The sequence below is a fragment of the Schistocerca nitens genome, chromosome 7 (genome assembly GCF_023898315.1).
Source record: "Schistocerca nitens isolate TAMUIC-IGC-003100 chromosome 7, iqSchNite1.1, whole genome shotgun sequence".
Taxonomy (NCBI): Eukaryota; Metazoa; Arthropoda; class Insecta; order Orthoptera; family Acrididae; genus Schistocerca; species Schistocerca nitens.
In genome coordinates this window covers 218,767,670-218,789,282 of record NC_064620.1, presented here as the reverse complement: position 1 = coordinate 218,789,282, position 21,613 = coordinate 218,767,670, and the positions used below count along the sequence as shown (strand labels likewise).

The 21,613-nt window shown below is 41.4% G+C and overlaps 1 protein-coding gene across 3 annotated transcripts in view; it reads left to right on the top strand.

Moving 5' to 3' along the window:
* Window positions 1-21,613, top strand: part of LOC126195382 (malonate--CoA ligase ACSF3, mitochondrial) — a 94,285-nt gene that overhangs the window by 18,191 nt on the left and 54,481 nt on the right. For all 3 annotated transcript variants that reach the window (XM_049933963.1, XM_049933962.1, XM_049933964.1), the window contains exons 3-4: window positions 7,511-7,695; window positions 15,236-15,365. In XM_049933963.1, the coding sequence (XP_049789920.1) occupies window positions 7,511-7,695; window positions 15,236-15,365 (315 nt within the window). The remainder of the gene's footprint in view (window positions 1-7,510; window positions 7,696-15,235; window positions 15,366-21,613) is intronic.

The window sequence follows — 21,613 nt, the reverse complement described above, 5'->3', positions numbered from 1 at the left end:
AAAGCAGATACAATATAGATATCATACAATACAATACATACCGGTACTGGTGTATTACACATGGTAGATGAATGATTCAAAACTGGTACAATACAATAATATAATCAAGATAGTAAACAATACAATACAAAAATACAATAGTGATAAAAAATAATACAAATAACAATGACAAAGGAAATAATCTGAATTACTACTCAAATTATTTATCTCTGTTGAAGAATTCATCTAAAGAGTAAAAACATTTTTCCAGTAGGAATTCCTATAGCTTTTTTTTAATAGCATTTTCTTTTCTTTTAGACACTTTATATTACTTGGGAGTGCATTAAAGATTTTTGTACTTTACCCCTTTTTGTACCAGAGAGGGATTTTTCCGTTCACAGTGCATATCACCTTTCCGTCTTGTGTTATAATGATGGTATGGCTCATTTGTTTCATATTCAGAGGAATTGGTAAGAGTGAACGCCATGAGTGAGAGGAGATATTGTGAGGTAGTGGTTAAAATACTTAACTGTTTAAAAAGATTTCGACATGAGGTTCTTGGAGGGACACTACATATAGGCTAACTCGGACTACTTTTTTCTGGCTTACAAAAATTTTTTTTGAAAGTGGTGAGTTGCCCCAAAAGATTATTCCATAGCACATCACTGGATGAAAGTAGCCAAAATATGCAGACTTTGATACGTTGATGTCTCCAATTTTGGAGATTGTTCGGATGGCAAATGTTGCTGAGCTAAACTTTTTTAGTCTTTGCTGTATGTGGAATTCCCAGTTGAGCCAGTTATCTATGTGAACGCCTAGGAACTTTCTGCACTGAATGCTCTGTAACTGTATTTGGTGGGCAGTACATACCAATAACTTTGTTTAGCTAAGCTGCTTGAATGGGTGTTTATGTGGACCACAACACCAGCCATTTCAGTTGTTCCTTCTTTGCAGAATTGTTCAACAAATGAGATTTTCTTAAAGGTTCTCTAATTACTAACAGGTGTGGTGAATTCTCATCCACAAATACTTGCAGCAAATTGAGTTTATTACTAAGATATTCCACATTTAGATGCATTATTCTAAAGGGTACTGATATTTTACAACACTTTGTGACGTGGTATTTGAATCAGTTGAATTATTACACAGGTCTTTAACACTGCACTGTAATGACAATGGATGGTGGCCTCATACATACATTAATCCTTGTTCCATAGATCATGAACACGACATTTCGTAATGATGGGGAACGTGTCACCTTAACTTAAGTTTTCTTTACACAAAATAATTAATCAATTAATTCTTTATTTTTATTTATTTATTTATTACAGTTACTACTTCGTATCTAAGAATTCATCTATTGAGAAGGAGGAGTTGTCATTCAGAAATTCTTTTAATTTGCTTTTAAATGTTGGTTGGCTATCTATCAGACTTTTAATACTATTTGGCAAATGACCAAAGATTTTTGTGGCAGCATAATTCACCCCTTTCTGTGCCAAAGTGAGATTTAATCCAGAGTAGTGAATAGCATCCTCATAAATATTAACCGAGCGAGGTGGCGCAGTGGTTAGACACTGGACTCGCATTCGGGAGGACGACGGTTCAATCCCGCGTCCGGCCATCCTGATTTAGGTTTTCCGTGATTTCCCTAAATCAGTCCAGGCAAATGCCAGGATGGTTCCTCTGAAAGGGCACGGCCGACTTCCTTCCCCATCCTTCCCTAATCCGATGAGACCGATGACCACGCAGTCTGGTCTCCTTCCCCAAACCAACCAACCATAAATATTAACAGATAATTTTAGCAGCACTCCCAATTTCTTAGCAGTAATATTCACTAAAATTGTGATTATTTACAGCACAGTATCATTGAACTAATTAAATCTCATCCGTATTGAAAGTCTGAAAATCTATGAAAGTCCTCTTGTTAACCATACGTCTAAGTTCACAAAATCGAAGTCCAAAATTTGTTGAATTTGCGGGACGCACGTGGGCCAAACAACAACCTACCAAGACAAGGACCAAAGACCACGTGCTCTGCTGAGCATGCTTACTTATAAACTTGGTCACATGACCATCATTGGAGTAAATGTAGCTGCTTTACTTCTGACCATCATCCAAGTTTTATACTGCAATTTTGATGCAAATTTATAATCATTTCTGAGTTCGTTTAATTACTTTACAATAAAATATAATTTAAAGAAACTTTTTCAGTATTTCACATTTTAGGAAATACTTGTAGCGTCACAATACAAATACAGGACTATTTAGCCACATCACATAACCTATATGTTGATTTACAACCTATTGATTACAATTACATTTTACTGTCATGCTGTGAAACATGCAATAATGATAAGTATTATTTGCACAAAACATATTGACATCAATCATTGCTCTGTGTATGTCAAGTTGAATGGTGACTTCCTTCTTGTCTCCCAGTCTTCCCCACAATTTTTTAAATATAAATAAGAGACAGAAGTTAATATAATAGAGGGAAACATTCCACGTGGGAAAAATATATCTAAAAACAAAGATGATGTGACTTACCAAACGAAAGCGCTGGCACACACACAAAATTCAAGCTTTCGCAACAAACTGTTGCCTCGTCAGGAAAGAGGGAAGGAGAGGGAAAGACGAAAGGATGTGGGTTTTAAGGGACAGGGTAAGGAGTCGTTCCAATCCCGGGAGCAGAAAGACTTACACACTCGTGTGTGTGTGTGTGTGTGTGTGTGTGTGTGTGTGTGTGCGCGTGAGTGTATACCCGTCCTTTTTTCCCCCTAAGGTAAGTCTTTCTGCTCCCGGGATTGGAATGACTCCTTACCCTCTCCCTTAAAACCCACATCCTTTCGTCTTTCCCTCTCCTTCTCTCTTTCCTGATGAGGCAACAGTTTGTTGCGAAAGCTTGAATTTTGTGTGTATGTTTGTGTTTGTTTGTGTGTCTATCGACCTGCCAGCGCTTTCGTTTGATAAGTCACATCATCTTTGTTTTTAGATATAAGAGACAGAAGTGAAACATATTGGCTACAAAAGGTAGCAGGGAGTATGCTGTCATCCTGACCAAAATGTTAGTAAAACAACATGTCTGGTCCATAGCTTCCATGAGACTCCGAACAGTATCTTTCAGAATAATAAGATTGTGTCGCTAGGCCCATTATTCTATGTTGTAGATCTAATTTATAAGTCATTTAAAGCAAAAAAATCAACAAGGAAGTGAATGTTACAAATATCAGTTTTTTTTAAATTGGTTTACTTCTATCTTTTCTGACTCCAGCAGATAGTGGCTTGCACCATGATCATAAATTTTGTTCTAAAAAGCACAACTAGGAATTTTTAAGTGATTTTTAATGACAAATTAGTGGTTTTTAGTCTGCCACTTGAAATTTTCCAGTATTTTATCTAACATTCTCATGAGAGTACGAGGGTGTGCTGAAAAGTAATGTCTCCAAATTTTTAAGTGAAAAATCTTAAATCCTTTTAAATAGAACAAATTTTATTAATGTTGTACACCTTAATGCATCACGTCCACATATTTGCAGCCGTCTGCTTCTAAAGAGCTCCGAATTGTAGCATTTATCATGGCAGTTTGTAAAATAACTATGTTGGTGGATGGGAAACAGCTTGCTTTAGTCAAGTTTTGTATTCGAAGAGTTTGTTCACTCATGGAGCATCCTCTCCTTCATCATGACAATGCCAGACCACACACGAGCACTGTGCCATCTACAACAGTCTGATGCCTTAGGCTAAATGTCATCAGTTATCGTCCATACGATCCTGACTTGGCTCCAGCCAATTTTGATCTGTTTCCAAAATTTAAACAACACCTTCAAAGATTTCATTTTAATAGTGATGAAACAGTGCAAGCAGATGTGAGTTGCATAACTGTTAGGGAAAGTCAGACACTCAACAGTGATGGTATCAGTAAACTGGTCTCTCGTTGGGAGGAATGTGTTTGGCACCAGGGTGACTATGTTGAGGAATAAATAAAATCAATCAATGGAAAATCCAGGATAAAAAATGACGGTATTATGAAAGGACAGATTGCAACTCACCATATAGTGGAGATATTGGTCACAGACAGGCGCAACAAAAAGACTGCTAAACAAGTAAGCTTTCAGCCAAAAAGCCTTCTTCTGAATTAGACAACACACACACACACACACACACACACACACACACACACACACATATATACACATGACCACTGTCTGTGGCTGCCAAGAAATAAATACGTAGACATGAAGAATAAAGGTATAGACTGTTAATAACATTTATTTAATTTAAAAAGTGTTAAGAGGTTTCACATAAAATTGGAGGCATTACTTTTCAGCACACCCTCTTAAACTCTTGATGTCTCCCATTAATTTCACAGTATTTTAACCCCGCACATGGAAGTCTTATTTTAATATGGGGTGTAAGCAGTCTTTCTGCAGATAAAAAAATAAAAAATATTAAAAAATAAATTTTTCTGTATCCTTCCAATGAATTAGAGCCTGCCGTTTGCATTATCTCCAAGTGAGCTTGCTGTGTTTCTCCTTGAGAGAATGGTGCATGCTCTGCCAGTTGACCCTGAACATAAATATGTGTAATGTATTGTGCATAAATGGGAAAACAAAAGTACTACTGTACAAGTACACCATTGATGATAAACTGTGGGAACAGTATGTACTGTAAAATATGTACAGTAGGTGTAACTATCGAGAGCAACCTTAGGTGGAATGGTCACATAAAACAAACAGTAAGAAAAGCAGACACCAGACAGATTCATATGAAAATCTTAAGAAATGTAACACATCCACAGAGAAAGTAGCTTATGTGATGCTGCTACTTGTTTGACTGATTCTTGAATATTGTTCATCAGTGAGGGATCCTTACCAAGTAGAACTGATAGAAAAGATCCAATGGGGGGTGGTGTGTTTCATCTCAAAATTGTTTGGTTGGTATGAGAGTGTTACCAAGATGCTCAATAACTACATTGGCAGTTGTTAAAAGATAGACATTATGTATCACAGAGAGGTTTACTGTTGAAACTTCGACAGAGCACTCTGTAAGAGTCAGAAAACATATTGCTTCCTGCCATATACATTGTGCATAATGATGACAGTGAGAAAAATTTGATAAATTAGAACCAATACAGAGGTTTGCTGACAATCATCCTTCACACAGCCCATTCGCGAATGGAACAGGGAAGGGTAAATCAGTTAGTAGTACCGGAAGTGCCCTCTACCACACACCATTAGGTGACTGCGGAGTATGATGTAGATGTAGGTAGATAAGTTGATGTGATGATTACAATTCATGTCACCTCTTGTTTTCACAACTAGATATTTATATGACATAATTCATTGTATTAACATCTGTTACATTTTTAAGTTTAATGAAGTGGAAAATTTCTCATTGTAAAGATCTGGTTGCCTGTATTTGCTCTTGATTTGTGTTAAGTCAGTATAACTAGTTAATGCTAAACTTTTCTATCATTAATACTTTCTCTTAGATAATAGTCTCACCTTCAAAGAGTATGAGATAATATCCAATACCATTAGTTGTCATTAATGTACTCTATAACCCGAACAGCTAGCTCTGTTGCATTTTCCTTGGGTATGCCAGAAATTACGTCTGTGCCCATTGATGACATTCAGTCCAGTGTACTGCGCTGTGTTCTGCACATTAGGAAGCTATCAGCACAGTTGCGACATTCCCTTTACCTGTATTGCAACTGATATCAAGTGCCTTTAAGTCTCATATCTTGATTTCATGAAGTAATATGCTGAGTATAGTACTGACTTTAGAAAGGCTAGTGCCAAGTAATGTGCTTTAGACAGCAATTAAATTTGAGTAGTCTTTCCCACTGTATTTGCACTTTACAGTTTTTGATGGCCCGTTCCAGTCTTACAGTACACAGTTCCTATAGTTAAAAGAATCAAGCCTCTCCTTCCATGAACTTGTCCACAATATAATAACTTGGCTACAGTGCACTGACACACTACTTGTTGAACACCACAGGGGCATAATATGCAGAGTTAGAAATATGAAATTAATAGTACACGTTATAGTTTTCAATAAATTCACCAAAATAGATCACTGCATCCAGTGTGTAACATTTCTGTAACATTATCACTTAATACCAGCATGTATGTTAACTGGGTGTGATATTTTACCTGCGAAGTTGTACAGTTATTAGCTTGTACGAGACTTTCTCATACCAATAGACATAGTTGTTTCATGTTTAATTTCCAGCTGCAGATTTTCCATAAAGATGTTAGCATCATGCTAACTAGATACATACTTTGACACGGGGTGTTAACATTACAAGTGGACCCTGCAGATTTGCGATTCCTGGGTGGGGTGGGCTATTTAAAGACTAGCGTACAGATATTTGTTAGTCTCGGAAACTACGGAATATTTTGAAAATCGGCTGGATTAGATTTCACTGTTCTAAATGGACTATAAGATTTAACTGCTTCCTGGTTTGCGAAAAACATTGAAGGTTAATAAGTTATAATGGTATGTAGAACCATCTTATGCTTCCTCGGTGGAAATACCTACTTAAGAGTTGGGCAACCATCTTGAAATTATTTTACCTTATGCAAGATTGTAATTAGTGGCTTAATCAATTAATGAGAGATATCATCTGATTTAGAAAAAGTATGTTCTCAGAAAGAGAGGGATGACTGCTTTTGAATGAACAGTAACAGTACTTCAGATTCCACCGATTAGTGTGGAAGGTTTTCCCCATTATGTGTTGTAAAACTTTCAGTTAGTCATAACATTCGTTTAATCAAACAGCTAGCAAAACTAATTGCATCACTGAAATGAGAATGTTCAATATAACCAACTGGATAATAAATTTAAATGGAACTTTGCCTAAATAACACTTTGAAATATTTATGAACATATTACATATTTTATGTGCAGCTGTATTAAAAATTGAATGAAAAATCTGGAAAAAATTTGGTTATCGATGACCATAGAAGGCATACCAGATGGAGGGTTTCCAACATGCTACATCTCACAGTCTATAACATTTACAAGTCTACTGAGAACTGTATGTCCAACCTAGCATCTGAACCTGTGATGGCACTACTTGTGTAGTAAATGTTATGGTTCACTGGCAGTTTTATTATTGATCGGTCTTTACACAACCTTAATTCACTACTACCAGTGTTCACAGGCATCTTGCCTTCTTCTAATATCACTGTCCCTTTTGCATAGAGTCCATTGCAGCTTCTTCACTACTTAGAATGCAGAGTGCTTGGGATGAAGCTATGGTATGGCATAGTCGAAGTCACAAATATTAGTAAACAATGTGCTTTTTGTTGTTCCACATTGAAGAAAAAAGAACAAAAAATGTAATATTGTGAAGGTAATTAATTTTGTCATATAGGTACTTAAAGTTTGAATAAATGCCATAGAAAACTGGATTACAACATTCTGCACTAGATTGAGAGCTACATATCTGTTACCTCACTGTCAATTTGCATAAAGTCTAAAATTAAATATCTAAATTTATTTGAAGAGCAGTGATTGTTCCCAGCTGTTCCTCTGAGCAGTGTGCACCCTCCACAACTGTTGGAATACTTCATCTCTGACAGTGATGCAGGAGTAGTTGTTGCAACAACTGAACATGCTGATACTCTACGGAAAGCTGCTGGAGACAAGCGCAAATTTATTGTCCTTGACTCGACACTACGCACTCTTTCATCCAGGAAAGCAGATCAGGTATGTGCACCATGAACTCGTAGTAGGATTATATGGTACAACTTTTTGTTAAGAATATTTATCAGGAGAGGTTATAATTTTCAAATATGAATTAAATTAAAAATGATTTATATTATTTTCTCTCGCTGCATTATACATGAAGCAGGTTTCACACTATTTCGTAGGTGATCAGTTCATTGCACTCATTGCAACATTACATAAACTGTCAGGAAATCTTGTTTTACTGTTATGGAAAAGAAAAATAATTCCATCCAATTGTACTATACCCAGTGAGTTTATGCCATTCTTTGAGACTTCACGGAGCTGTTTCAAAACTTATCATTGACATCAAACTCTGGAGTAATTAGTTCTGAAAACCATACTTATGATCATAACATTCCAAGTTTGGAATGAAAATGTGGTTTGTTCTAAGTTTTGCAACTATTAGCAATGATTTTTCAAAAGGTTTACAATAGTTTGTGGTTTGGCATTCTGACAACAGTTCAGCTGCAAAGTTGGCCAACTCCTGTAGTAAGAAAGCTACCTAACAACAATACTTTCCTTCTCTTTACTGGTTCACTTACATGCCTACTTCACTAATTACTACTTAGCTTCTTGTGCTATGTATAAAACTATATTCATACCCTGCAAATCACTGAAGTGCATAGCGGAGGGTACTTCCCATTGTACCCATAATTAGGTTCCCTTCATGTATGGAATGCTGGAAGAACAATTGCTTGAACACCTCTATGCAGACCGTAACAAGTCTAATCTTATTTTCATGGGAGATTGCTCAGTTTGCAGTTTGCTATAGTTTGGCGGTGGCCATTCACATATGTAGTCAGCTGTCATACCCGTATAGAATGCCACACAGTAATTGGAGCATGTATGATATATCACATGGTTGCTTTCACATGTAGCCCTGCCCTTTATAGGGTAGGAAGTTCCTGTGACTGGATTTCGGTATGAAGTGGTGGGTAGGTATATGGGGCAGGTCTTCCACCTCAGTTGGCCACAAGGAAATGATCCACGGGGTGCCGAATTGGAGTAGGGATGAGCAAGGATATTCTGTATGTTGTGTGAGTGGCGAAATACTACTTTGGGTGACGTGAGTAGGATTTTTTGTAGGATATTCCTCATCAAGAGGTAGTCAGAGCCCTGGTGAAGGAAGTTGTTGAGCTTTTCAAGGCCAGGGTGATATGGATGATCAGAGGACTGCTCGTCAGTGGATGGTTAACAGGTTTACTGGTGCAAATGGAGGAGATCACATGGGATATTTGTAGGTGAGTTGGTTAGCAAACTGCTGTGAATAAAGACTCTGGAAAGGTTATTGGTATATTTCAACAGTGCCGGCTTACCACTGCAGATGTGATTTATGGGTAGTGAGGCTTTAAGGAAGGGACTTTTTGGCATAAAACGGGTGACAGCTGTCAAAATGGAGGTACAGTTGGTGACTGATACACTTGATAAGAACAGTTGTATTTATTTAGCCATTTGAGAGGTGGAATTCAAAATCCAGAAAGGTGACTCATTGAGTTGAGAAGGTGAAGCAGATTTGGAATTAAGTGTTGAAGTTATGGAGGAAACAGCAAAGGTCCCTACAATGAGTCCAGATCATGAAAACATTGTCAGTGAATCTAAACCAGACAAGGGGTTTTAATATATGACTGTATAGGAAGGATTACATCAGATGCGCCATAAATAATTTTACATGGGATGATGCTATGTGAGTACTGAGATGCTGTACCCTTGTACTAGAAACTTTAAAAACAGACTACGACTGAGGGCGTGTAGAGGACTAACCAAGCAGAGCTCTGCAGCTACTCAGGTCTCATGGTGTCATAGTAGATGGCAGCACACTTTGAGTCTGTGCAATCGACAGATGCCCTGAATGTGAGAATTACCAAAACCACAGGTCAGGTAAATGCATACTCTAGCCATGAGGATGGGGAAACCCACGTCCGGCCATTTACGTGAAACATGGAGGGCTAGCTGCCATGGCTGAATTGAGTGTCCAGAACAAATAGCAAATAAGACTAAATCTAATAAAAGCCTAAACCCAAATAGTTACAGAGAAACAAATAACATGGTTTCAAAGACAAAATTAAGATAAATGAGTGGGTGGAAATGCACCCACAATTCGAAGTGTAATTTTTAAGCTATTCCATGTTAAATATTTTGTGTGTAAAATGAACTTTAAAAATTAATATCTTGACAATGCCTTAAACGATTTTTCATAAACGAAGTGTCTGTGGATAGGTCTCATTGAGCACTATCAGAACACCACAGCACATTTTTTTGTAAACATTACCTATTTCGAATTACAGGCCAGAATGTACATTCTGCATGTAAAAACACGAGATTTACATAAACAATGAATGAAACATTAAAAGTAGTGGCAGCATTTGTAGTAGACATAGATAAAGAAGTATGAATTATTTAGTTTTAATTGTTTATATTTATTAGCAACAGAACAATCATTATTTGTGTACAATCTACTTTAAGTTAGAGAAAAACTGAGAACAGCACTAGAAAGATGATGAAATGTATATCTAATTGGTGTATGATACTTCTGTATAGTTTTTAAATATGTTGTGGAAATCAAAAATGTGTTTGCTTGACCCACATCATGGTGAGGGCTTAAATAAGCAGCAGCCATCTTTCAAAGGCGTAATGTGTCGAAATTATTTTGAGTGTTGAGTCGTAGGCTTGTGATATTCGTGTTTGTTGCTAATGAATACTGCGAAATATATTCAAGTTGGAGACTTTAAAATATGTTTTGTTAGGCAATCTAATCTGAACTATAAAGCTTTACTGTGGTAATGTTGTGGACTTTAGTTAGTTTGTAAGTGTGGAGCTTTAAACTTGGGCTAAAGTGACTTGGATTGTTTTCCAGAAATTTATGTGAACATGAGATACTCTTTCATTTCATTTAATCCCTCACTCAGATATTAATTAATTCAGTGTTAAACTAATATTAACAACAGCAACATTGGAAAATATAGATTGTTTCTTACTATGAATATGATATGTTAAGTTGCAGACAGGGTTAAAAGATGCTTACACATAATCTTTCAGCCACAGCCTTCATCAGAAAAAGAAAGAGATACACATACCATTCATTCACACAAGCAAGCCCACCTCATCCACACATTACCGCCAAGTCTGGCGGCTCAGACCAAAATGCAACGATCACGAGGAATGGAAGCAGCAGTCTGGAGGGAGTGGGTAAGGGATAACAGTGTATAGATGGAGAGAGAGGAGTGCTGTCTGATGGGATGTGCAGGCACTAGACTACCAACAGGTGCAGTATCCGGAGCTTCTGGGGCAGGAAGATGGGGAAAACAGAGTGAAAAAGGAGAGGGCAGCAAAGAGGGTGGGAGACAATGGGGAAGAGGTGATATGACGGAAGGGGTGGAAACTGTTGGGTGGAGGGTGTGGGGGCAGCGTGTTACCCTAGGTTGAGGCTGGGATAATTGTGGGAGCAGAGAATGTGTTGTAATGATAACTGTGATCTGCACATTTCAGAAAATCTGGTGGTGGGTGGGAGGATCCAGATGACTCAGGAAGGGAAGCAGCCATTGAAATCAAGTGTGTTATGTTCAGCTGCATGTTGCACCACAGGGTGCTCTACTTTGCTCTTGGCCACAAGACTGTGGGTGGACAGCTTGGTGGACAGCTACCTGGTGGTCATGCCAACAAAAAGCTGTGCAGTGATGGCAGTAGAACTGGTATATGACATGGCTGCTTTGACAGGTGGCCCAGCCCCTGATGTTGGGGCTGGTTAAACCTGTGATCCTATGTTCCTGTAACCCACCTGGCCTCACTCTTAGTGACTGCCTTTCATCCACCCATCCTCTTGCCTGTTCCCATTCCAGCACTACGCAGAGCCTTCTATTCTGCCGGCGCACACACAGTCTTTTTACTTCTCACCTTTTCTGTTCTCGCTGCCCTCCGTCTCTCCCTCCCCCTCCCTGACCCAGCCTCTTCGTTACCCCACCACCGGACTGCTTCCCCCATTATATGCTGTTGCATGCAGTCTGGCCTCAGCTGCCTGAAGCAGTGGTCAGGTGGTGGGTGAGTTGCAATTGTGTGGATGTGTGTGTTTGTTAGTTCAGAAGAAGGCCTTTCGGCTAGAAGCTTACTTGTCTTGCAGTCCTTTTGGTGTACTTGTCTGCGACTCACTATCTCCACTATATGATAAGTAGAAATCTATTCTTTACATAATATCATATTGGCATTATTTCATCCTGGATTTTCCATTGTTTAAACTAATATTAACGTGTAGTAAATGTGACAGTGAAGAATAAACAGAGTTTCGTTAAAATTTAAAATGTTGTGATTAGTGGATGTTATTATTCGCCACAAATGCCTACTTGCTTTTATTTGAATTTTGTGACTGGATTTTTTATTTTATTATATAATTTTTTTAAGGGTTAATGTTACAGGTGGGGTTAGTTGGCTCCTCGACTGTTTTGTAGCCAACACTTAAAAATCCAATCACGCATTCAGAGGCACTATAAACAGTGACTTTCTAATTTACAATTTATTTTTTGTGCAGATGCACTTGGGGACTCATGAGCTAGAAGTTTGTTGAATAGTATTTTGTGGAATTGACAAGAAGGCCACCACTTTAGCATCACTCATTTATTGTCTGTTACATTGCAGTACCCATGGCAGTACAGTGGATTTGTTTATAGTTTTGATCTTTGAAAGTGAAATATTTGTGGATCAGGATGTGATTGGCTAGGAAAGGTATGAGGACGATATTAGGAAAAGTAGTGTTCTGTGGCTGCAAGACCATGGGCATGGGGTATGTTGGTGTGTAATGATGTCATATTGACAGTGACAAAAAAGTAGTCTGGAGTTAACAGGACAGGGACTGTGGAAAGGCGATGAAGGAAATGAGCAATGTCTTGAATGTTGGTGGAAGGTTATGGACAATAATTTAGAGGGCTATGTGGGCATATTCCTCTCTCCCTCTCCCCCTCCCCCTCCCCCTCCCCCTCCTGCTCAGTCCCCAAGGAATAATTTAGTAAGTTAGGTGGTTTACAAAGAACTCACATTAAGAAACAGGGAACATTATTAAGTATTGATGTAAGATAAAGGACACTTAAAATAACGAAAGAAATTGGACTAGGTTGCACCCTCACCATACTCCCTCAAAACGTAAACCAATTTTGCTGTGGACGGGACATCACTTAAAAAAAAATGCACTTGACAAATTAAAAAACAGGTAATCCTTGCTAAATGTGCATTCTGTTCCTAGAGAAATCTTTGATAAGTAAGTCCAAGAACAGGAAGATGAATGTGTGTTTTGAAGCTTTTGTCTGGTGTGTGACGCTTAATGGAAGTGAATGCTGAACAGTGGAAGGAGTCTCAGTAAGATTGACCCAGAGAAGAACAGATTTGAAAGTCATGAATGAAATCAATGAATTAAAAAACTCAAGCATGGAAAGAGCAAATATAAATTTGAGAGCTGTTTGCCGGGACATAACCTGCCATGAAAGTATTTTTAAGGTATAAAGCGGGATGAAAGTGACAGAGGTGAACGCAAGAAACATTTCACCAAAGACCCAAACAGAACACTAGAATAACAAAACTGCCAAGGTATGAACAATGGGAAAGTAGTTGCATCTTTGAAACTTTGCTATTAGAATATGATCATTCAAATGTTCATTAAGTATGTCAGTTATTTTCTGTTGTAGGGCACATGCTACCAAACAAACTTTTATCCTCTATATTTTTAATTTTTATAATAATATTAATAATGATGATGATGATGATAATGATAATGATCATGATCAATCATTCTTTCCCAGTTGCTACTTCAGTTATGTTTATCAGCCAGGCAACCACATGATAAACATAATTTTATCCACTACTTTCACCATTCTTTGTTATTGTCATGCCTTCACTAAAAGTAAAGCCTTGTTTATATATGTATGATGGAGCAGTCTACAAGTTTCTACCATTTGAAAACATTCTGTGATCCTGTGCATCACTATAATTTCCTTCAAAAAACTTCAACTGCATTTTGAAGTTTCTAGTTCTGTGATAAATGGCTCATTGGTTTGCAAATAAAAGGAGCTGCTGTTTTTAAATCCGTTCTTCTTTGTTTAACCACAAACATCCTTTAAAGTGCTACAGATATTAATTATTTGCAAAATATGGGAAAGATAACTACTCATCTACAGTGGATCGATGTGTGGAGCACAGGAACATGTAAGGAAAACAGCATTCACATTAGCTAACGATCCCTAGCTCTTTTTCTAGCTCTAGTACACAGACTCACACACAAGCACGCATACACTGAAACAGACATTCCCATGGCCATGGCAGATTAATTATTGATAATTGGTTATTGAAAGCTGATGAAGGTGGGTAGGGGGTAGGGAAGAACACAAGGACCAGGTAGAGGGAAAGAGGCAAGTCTTAGGATAGATGACTTTGCAACTGCACAATAAGATGAATAGAGTACGGAGGTTACAACAAAAAGAGATGTAAGAAGAGGGAGAGGGGGGAGCTGAGAGGGAAAATGGACAGGGTGAATGAGAAGAAAAAGGTGAAGGTGAAGATGAAGTGGGTGAAAGGGAGGGGGGAAAGAAGGGTGAGGGGTTGAAAAAAGGGGGAGAGGAAAGGAGAGAAGCGAGAGGGCAGAGGGTGAGGGAGAATTCCCACATTGGGCGGCGGCGGGGGGGGGGGGGAGTGGTGGGAGAAGGCAGTGTATAATCTGGACAGAGGAGGGGTGGTGTGGATGGCCACAAAGTCATCTGTCCAAAGACCTGCTTAGTTTCCGCTACCCCACCCTTGCATCCTTTGCTGTCTCCTCACCACTTCCATCAGCACAGGCAGCTGCTTTCAGTTATCAAGTATCAAATAATTAGTCTTGTTGTGGTCTCAGGGATATATGTTTCAGTGTTTGTGTAGTTTTGTGTGTGAATGTGTTTACTATTGCTAGGAAAGATCTGGTGCTTGAAAGTTAGCGCGAATGCTTTTTTTTTTTTTTTTTTTTTTTTTTTTTTTTTTCTCCCTTATGTGTTTCTGTGCGCCACACATTGATCCACTATAGGTGAGTGGTTGCCTTTCCCTTATTTAGCATATTGCTCCATTCAGGAATTTCCATTATTGTTAAAGATGCTAATTATATTTTTTTAATTTCTGAGCATATTAAAATGAAATGAGTAGTACAGTATAGTGTACAAAAGGTGTCATAATTTATCTACATTTAAGCTTAATCTTTGAATATAACTAAACAGTCTTTCACACTCAGTTGAAATGGAAGTTGGAGGAAATGTATAATAAAGGAAGTTATCATTTCCCAAACTGTAGTCATGAACAAAACATGAGAAATCATCCTCACTTATCCTTCTGACATGGATATGAAAACCATTTCTGTGGCTCTAACAGTTGCTAGATGAGGCATAATGAACTTGTGGCACAATTCCAGTTGATACAATAATGCTTAATGAAAATGTATGCTTGTCTGTCATTCATGTTATGAAAACAAAAGTTGCTTTGTATGTGTGGTATTGAAATGAATTTGGTTTTTCTTTTGTAGTTGGGAAGTGAGAATGTAACCCTACCTGAGGAAGCCCATGAACTTAAAGGAGGTGGACAAGAACCAGAGTTTTATGATGACAATGATGCACTTTTCATCTACACGTCTGGAACAACAGGACCTCCAAAAGGTAATTGGGAAAAACATACTTCAGAACAAAATAGTGTAAAACTGCTAACATTGACTGGCATAAACACTGGTAGTGTACATAACAAAATAAATGTAGGTTGTTTGTACTAGGATTTGGAAAAGTAATATGAACACCTGCATAATTTGATATACCCAAATAAGTCTAAATGGATTGATGATCTTCAGACTCAGTAGTTTAGTTATAGAACACCAAAGACATTTTACTTCATCCTCTTGCACATCAACCCAGTGTTGAAATATTTTCAGATGAGTGGGTGGGGTCAGGCACTACCTCCTCAGAAGAGGTGATCTTGTATTGGGAACAATTCCTGTACCACTGAATGAACAAGGCCATTTAAACGTGATTTCTCCTCTGGTGTTGTTTGGCACACAGAGATTCTCCAATAATTCTGTAGGTTGTCTTGACACGAGGTATAGTGTAGCTGTGGATACTTCTAATAAACTGATGACTGTTGTCATGTATTACAGTGTTTGTGTCTTTGATAGGTAGACAAACAAAAGGTACAGAGATTTGCAAGCTTCTGGACATGCACCTTCTTTTTGGGGGGCAGAAAGTTACCTTTGGTTTAGGCCAGGAAGGTTGCGAGAGAGAAGGACGTGCTGTAAGGATAGCTCCCATCTCTGCAGCTCAGAAAAGCTGGTGGCGGTGGGGAGGATCCAGATGGCATGGTTTGTGAAGCAGCTATTGAAAACTTGCATGTTGTGCTCTGTTGCATGTTATGCCACTGGTTGGTCCACCTTGTTTTTGACAACTGTTTGGCTGTGGCCATTCATTCTTCGTTGACAGCAAGTTGTTTGTCATACCAATGTAAAATACTGTGCAGCAGTTGCAGCAGAGCTGGTATATAACAATGATCCAGCCTCTGATGGGGTAGGATAAACCTGTGACAGGACCGAAGTAGGTGTTGCTTAATGGGTGGATTGGGCAGGTCTTACATCTGGTTCTTGCACAGGGATATTATCCCTGTGGCAGAGGATTGGGGATGAGAATGACATAGGGATGGACTATGATTTTGTGGAGGTTGTGTGGGTGGCGGAACACCATCCTGGGAGGTGTTGGAAGTATCTTGGGTAGATTGTCCCTCATTTCAGAGCATGATGATAAATAATCAAAGCCCTGATGGATGACGTGGTTCAGTCATTCCAGTCTGGACTGGTATTGGGTGACAAGAGGGCACTTCCTTGTGATTGGTTCTTGGGATGCCCTGCAGCTTCCAAACCCACCACTTCATTCCCTGTACACCTAACCAACTACATCCTAGCACACAACTACTTCACCTTTGAAGGAAAGATATGCTAACAAATTTGCAGCACAGCTATGAGCACTCTCATGGCACCTTCCTGTGCCTACCTCTTCGTGGGCCACCTAGAGGAAACATTACTAGCTACCCCAATCCTCAAATCCCTGGTCTGGTTCAGGTTTACTGATCACATCTCTATCATCTGGACCCAAGACCAGGACACCTTATCCTCATTCCTCCACAACCTCAATACCTCCCCACCCAACCACTTCACCTGGTCCTTTCCACCCATCTTGACACCTTCCTAGATGTTGATCTCCTCTCAGATGGCTCCATCCATGGTCCACATCAAACCTACCAATCACCAACTGTACCTGCATTTTGACAGCTGCCACCCCTTCCTCACCAAAATATCCCTCCCATACAGCCTTGCCACCCACATTAGATGCGTCTGCCGTGATGAGAATTCCCTCGCCCAGTATGCTGAAGGCCTCAGAAAGGCCTTCACAGACACGTAATACCCTCCAGACCTAATTCACAAACAGATCTTCCATACCATATCCTCACAGACATGTGATCCTCACATCCATCCCAAGAACCAACCACAAAGAAGCGCGCGCGCGCGCCCGCGCGCGCGCCCGCGCGCCCACACACACACACACACACACACACACACACACACACGAGAAATTAGGGCTCGCGCGCGCACCCTTGTTACCCAATACCACCCTGGGCTGAAATGACTGAACCATGTCCTTCATCAGGGCTTTGATTATCTATCATCATGCCCTGAAATGATGGTCATCCTACCAAAGTCACTTCCAATCCCTTGCAGAGTGGTGTTCTGCCGCCCATCCAACCTCCACAACACCCTAGTCCATCCCTACGCCACTCCCATCCCCAATCCCCTGCCACACAGATCATGCATCTACATCTTCATAAATAATCACCAAGCCACCGTATGGTGCATGGCAGAGGGTACCCTTACCTCTACTTGTCATTTCCTTTCCTGTTTCACTCACAGATAGAGCAAGGGAAAAATGACTGTCTGCGAGCCTCCATATGAGCCCTAATTTCTCGTGTCTTATCTTCATAGTCCTTACGTTCAGTGTATGTTGGCAGCTGTAGGATCATTCGGTAGTCGGCTTCAAATACCTTCTCAAAATTTTCTCAATAGTGTTTCTCGAAAAGAATGTCACCCTCAAGGATTCCCATCATAGTTCCTGAAGCAGCTATGTAACACTTACGTGTTGTTCGAACCAATCGGTAACAAATCTAGCAGCCTGTCTCCGAATTGTTTCAATGTATTCCTTCAATCCTACCTGGTACAGATCCCAAACCCTAGAGCAGTACTCAAGAATGGGTCTCACCAGCATCCTACATGCAGACTCCTTTACAGATGAACTATTCTTTTTTTAAATTCTCCCAATAAACCAAAGTTGACCATTCACCTTCCCTACTACAGTTCTCACATGCTTGATCCACCCCATATCACTTTGCAACGTTATGCCCTGATATTTAAATGACTTAACTGTGTCAAGCAGGGCACTAGCAATACTGTTAGAACTTCTAGTTTAACTAGTATATTTAGGAACAACACTACAACACATATATGTCACAGAGTAAGTTAACATGTGTACACGTTAGCGTTCAGATAAGCACTGAGTCTCAGTCTAGCGGCCGCTGCTCGGCTGGCCGCTTAGGTGGCGCCGCTGCTGCATGGCTGGCAGGCAGACAGCGCCGCACATAGAGGACGTGCGTAATTGCGCGGCGGCACTTTAAATGATCGGCGAGTCACAACACTTTTCCCCCCTTTGAAATTGTTGCACTGGTCTTGATGGATGTGTCCTGGAGATGGCTGACGTCCATAGGCGTCGTGTGACTCGACGTAAAGTCTCGAGGAGGAGGCTTCCCGTACGGACGGAAGTGTCCCCGATGATAACGGGTCGAGATGACAGGAGACGTAGGGGTCGAATCTGCTGGGGCCCCACGCACCAATCTGCCCGTTGCGGCAAGTCCAGTTGATATGACAGGAGACATGGGCGATGCGTCAGCGTCTGTTGGAGGAGGAGGCGAGCAGATGTACTCTGACACTGGTTGGTCCTCCGGTTCCCGCATGGGCACGTCGTCTGGTGGCATCCGTTCTGGTGCTGGCATCGCGATGACAGGTAGAGGGCGGCGTTGTGAGTATGGAGATGTGCCAAGATCCCGAGCATCAGGGAGAGTCAAGGGTGGTGTGGCGGCATTCGGAACAGGTGTTGTTGGCACCCGAGGCCGAAGCTGGTCCGAATGACGCACTGCAACACCTGTGTCCGGCTGGATTTCATACAGGCGTCTGCCACGGTGGCTTAAGATGCGGCCCGGGCTCCATTTTGGCCGCCTGCCATATCCCCGTACCCAGACGAGGTCATCGGCGGTGAACCGGCCAAGTGACGGCACCCGCGGCCGGGAGGTGGGAGGCCGCAGAAGATGAAGTAGAGTGCGGGGCTGACGGCCATGTAAGAGCTCAGCCGGGCTGTGATCACCCATGGGGGTGAAACGGTAAGACGCCAGGAACTGGAGAAGCGCCTCATCAGCAGCAGAAGAAGTCAGAAGTTTCCGCATTTGAGCCTTAAACGTGTGGACCAGTCGTTCAGCCTCACCATTGGATTGTGGATGGAACGGCGGGGCCGTGACATGCGTAATACCGTGACGAGCACAAAAATCCGCAAAGTCAGAAGAGGCAAATTGCGGACCATTATCAGTAACAAGAGTAGAGGGGAGGCCTTCCAAAGAAAAAATGCGGGCGAGAGCACTGGTGGTTGCCGCGGCGGTAGGCGACGTGCAACGGACAATGAAAGGAAAGTTAGAGTAGGCGTCAATTACGAGGAGCCAATAAGTACCTAAAAAGGGTCCCGCAAAATCAGCATGAATGCGCTCCCAGGGCTTCTCAGGCGAAGGCCACGGTGACAAAGATGACTTCGGGGCAGCGGCCTGTGACGCACAAGGGCCGCAGGTAGCGACCATGTGTACGATTTCAGAGTCGATGCCAGGCCAGTACACATGACGGCGCGCCAGAGATTTGGTGCGCGACACACCCCAGTGCCCCTGGTGAAGGAGGCGCAAGACCGAAGCACGCAAAGACGCGGGGACCACAACACGCGGCGAAACATTGTCAGTGGAGAGGAGGATAACACCATCCCTAGCCGTGAGGCGGTAGCGCAAAGGGTAGTAGTTCCGCAACGGATCAGAAGTCTTAGCGGACGGGCGATCAGGCCAACCCGTCTGAATACAGCGTAAAACCCGGGAGAGGGTAGGGTCAGAACCCGTAGCAGCCGCCAGCCTGTCCCCAGTGATGGGGAACCCGTCCACAACCCGCTGCTCGGCAACATCCAGGTGGAAACACAAAAGTTCGTCCCTATCGAATGCCTGATCAGGGCCCATGGGGAGGCGAGACAAAGCATCAGCATTCGCATGTTGAGCCGTTGGCCGGAAATGAATCTCATAGTTGAAACGGGACAAGTAAAGAGCCCAACGCTGGAGGCGGTGTGCAGCCTTGTCGGGAAGCGAAGTTGATGGGTGAAACAAGGAAACAAGTGGTTTATGATCCGTAACAAGATGAAATTTTGTGCCATAGAGAAAAACACCAAACTTATGAAGAGCATAAATGATGGCCAAAGCTTCTTTCTCAATCTGAGAATACTTTTGTTGGGCATCCGTGAGCGTTTTGGAGGCATAAGCAATGGGTTGTTCCGAACCGTCAGAAAAACGGTGCGCAAGGACTGCCCCAACCCCATATTGAGAGGCGTCCGTTGCAAGGACAAGATGTTGGCCAGGTCGATAAGTAGCTAGGCACGGGGCCTGTATCAGCATAGTCTTCAATTTCTGGAAAGCCGCGTCACATGACGCGGACCAGTGAAAAGGCACGTTTTTATGCAACAGGCGATGCAACGGCTGAGCCACCGACGCTGCAGACGGTAAAAACTTGTGATAGTATGCTATTTTCCCCAAGAAGGCCTGCAGTTCCTTAACAGACGTAGGGCGAGGAAGGGCATCGATCGCAGCGACAGTTTGTTGAAGCGGACGAATACCATCCCGAGAGAGTTGAAACCCCAAGTACGTGATAGATGCCTGAAAAAATTGTGATTTCTGAAGGTTACACTTAAGACCTGCAGTCTGTAAGACAGTAAAAAGTGTGTGGAGATTTTGAAGATGTTCGTCAGTGGTGGAGCCCGTGACAACAATGTCGTCCATGTAATTGATACACCCAGGGACAGGGAGCAATAATTGTTCCAAGAATCGCTGAAAGAGAGCAGGGGCGCTAGCAACCCCGAATGGCAGGCGTTGGTATTGATAGAGGCCGAAAGGCGTGTTAAGGACCAGAAACTGCCGGGAAGCAGCGTCGAGAGGAAGTTGATGATAAGCTTCTGACAGGTCAATTTTAGAAAAATACTGCCCTCCAGCGAGTTTAGTGAACAGTTCTTCAGGACGGGGCATAGGGTAAGTGTCGATGAGGCATTGAGCATTTACCGTGGCTTTGAAATCGCCACAGAGACGAATAGCACCATTGGGCTTGGCAACTACGACAGGAGAGGACCACTCACTGGAAGTGACAGGAAGCAAGACCCCTGAAGTAGTGAGACGATCCAACTCCTGTTTGACCCGATCACGAAGGGCCACAGGAATGGGCCGAGCCCGAAAAAACTTAGGCCGAGCAGTGGGTTTGAGCGTGATATGAGCTTCAAAGTCGTGTGCACGGCCTAACCCAGGAGAAAAAATGGACGAAAAGGTCGTCGACAAAGAATCCAGTTTAGCATAAGGAATAGCGTCAGAGACAATATTGACAGAGTCATCTATGGAGAACCCAAAAACGCGGAAGGCATCGAAACCAAAAAGATTTTCTGCGTTGCCCTGGTCGACCACAAATATGGGAACAGTGCGAACGACGGATTTGTAAGATACCTCAGCATTAAACTGTCCCAAGAGAGAAATCTTCTGTTTATTGTAC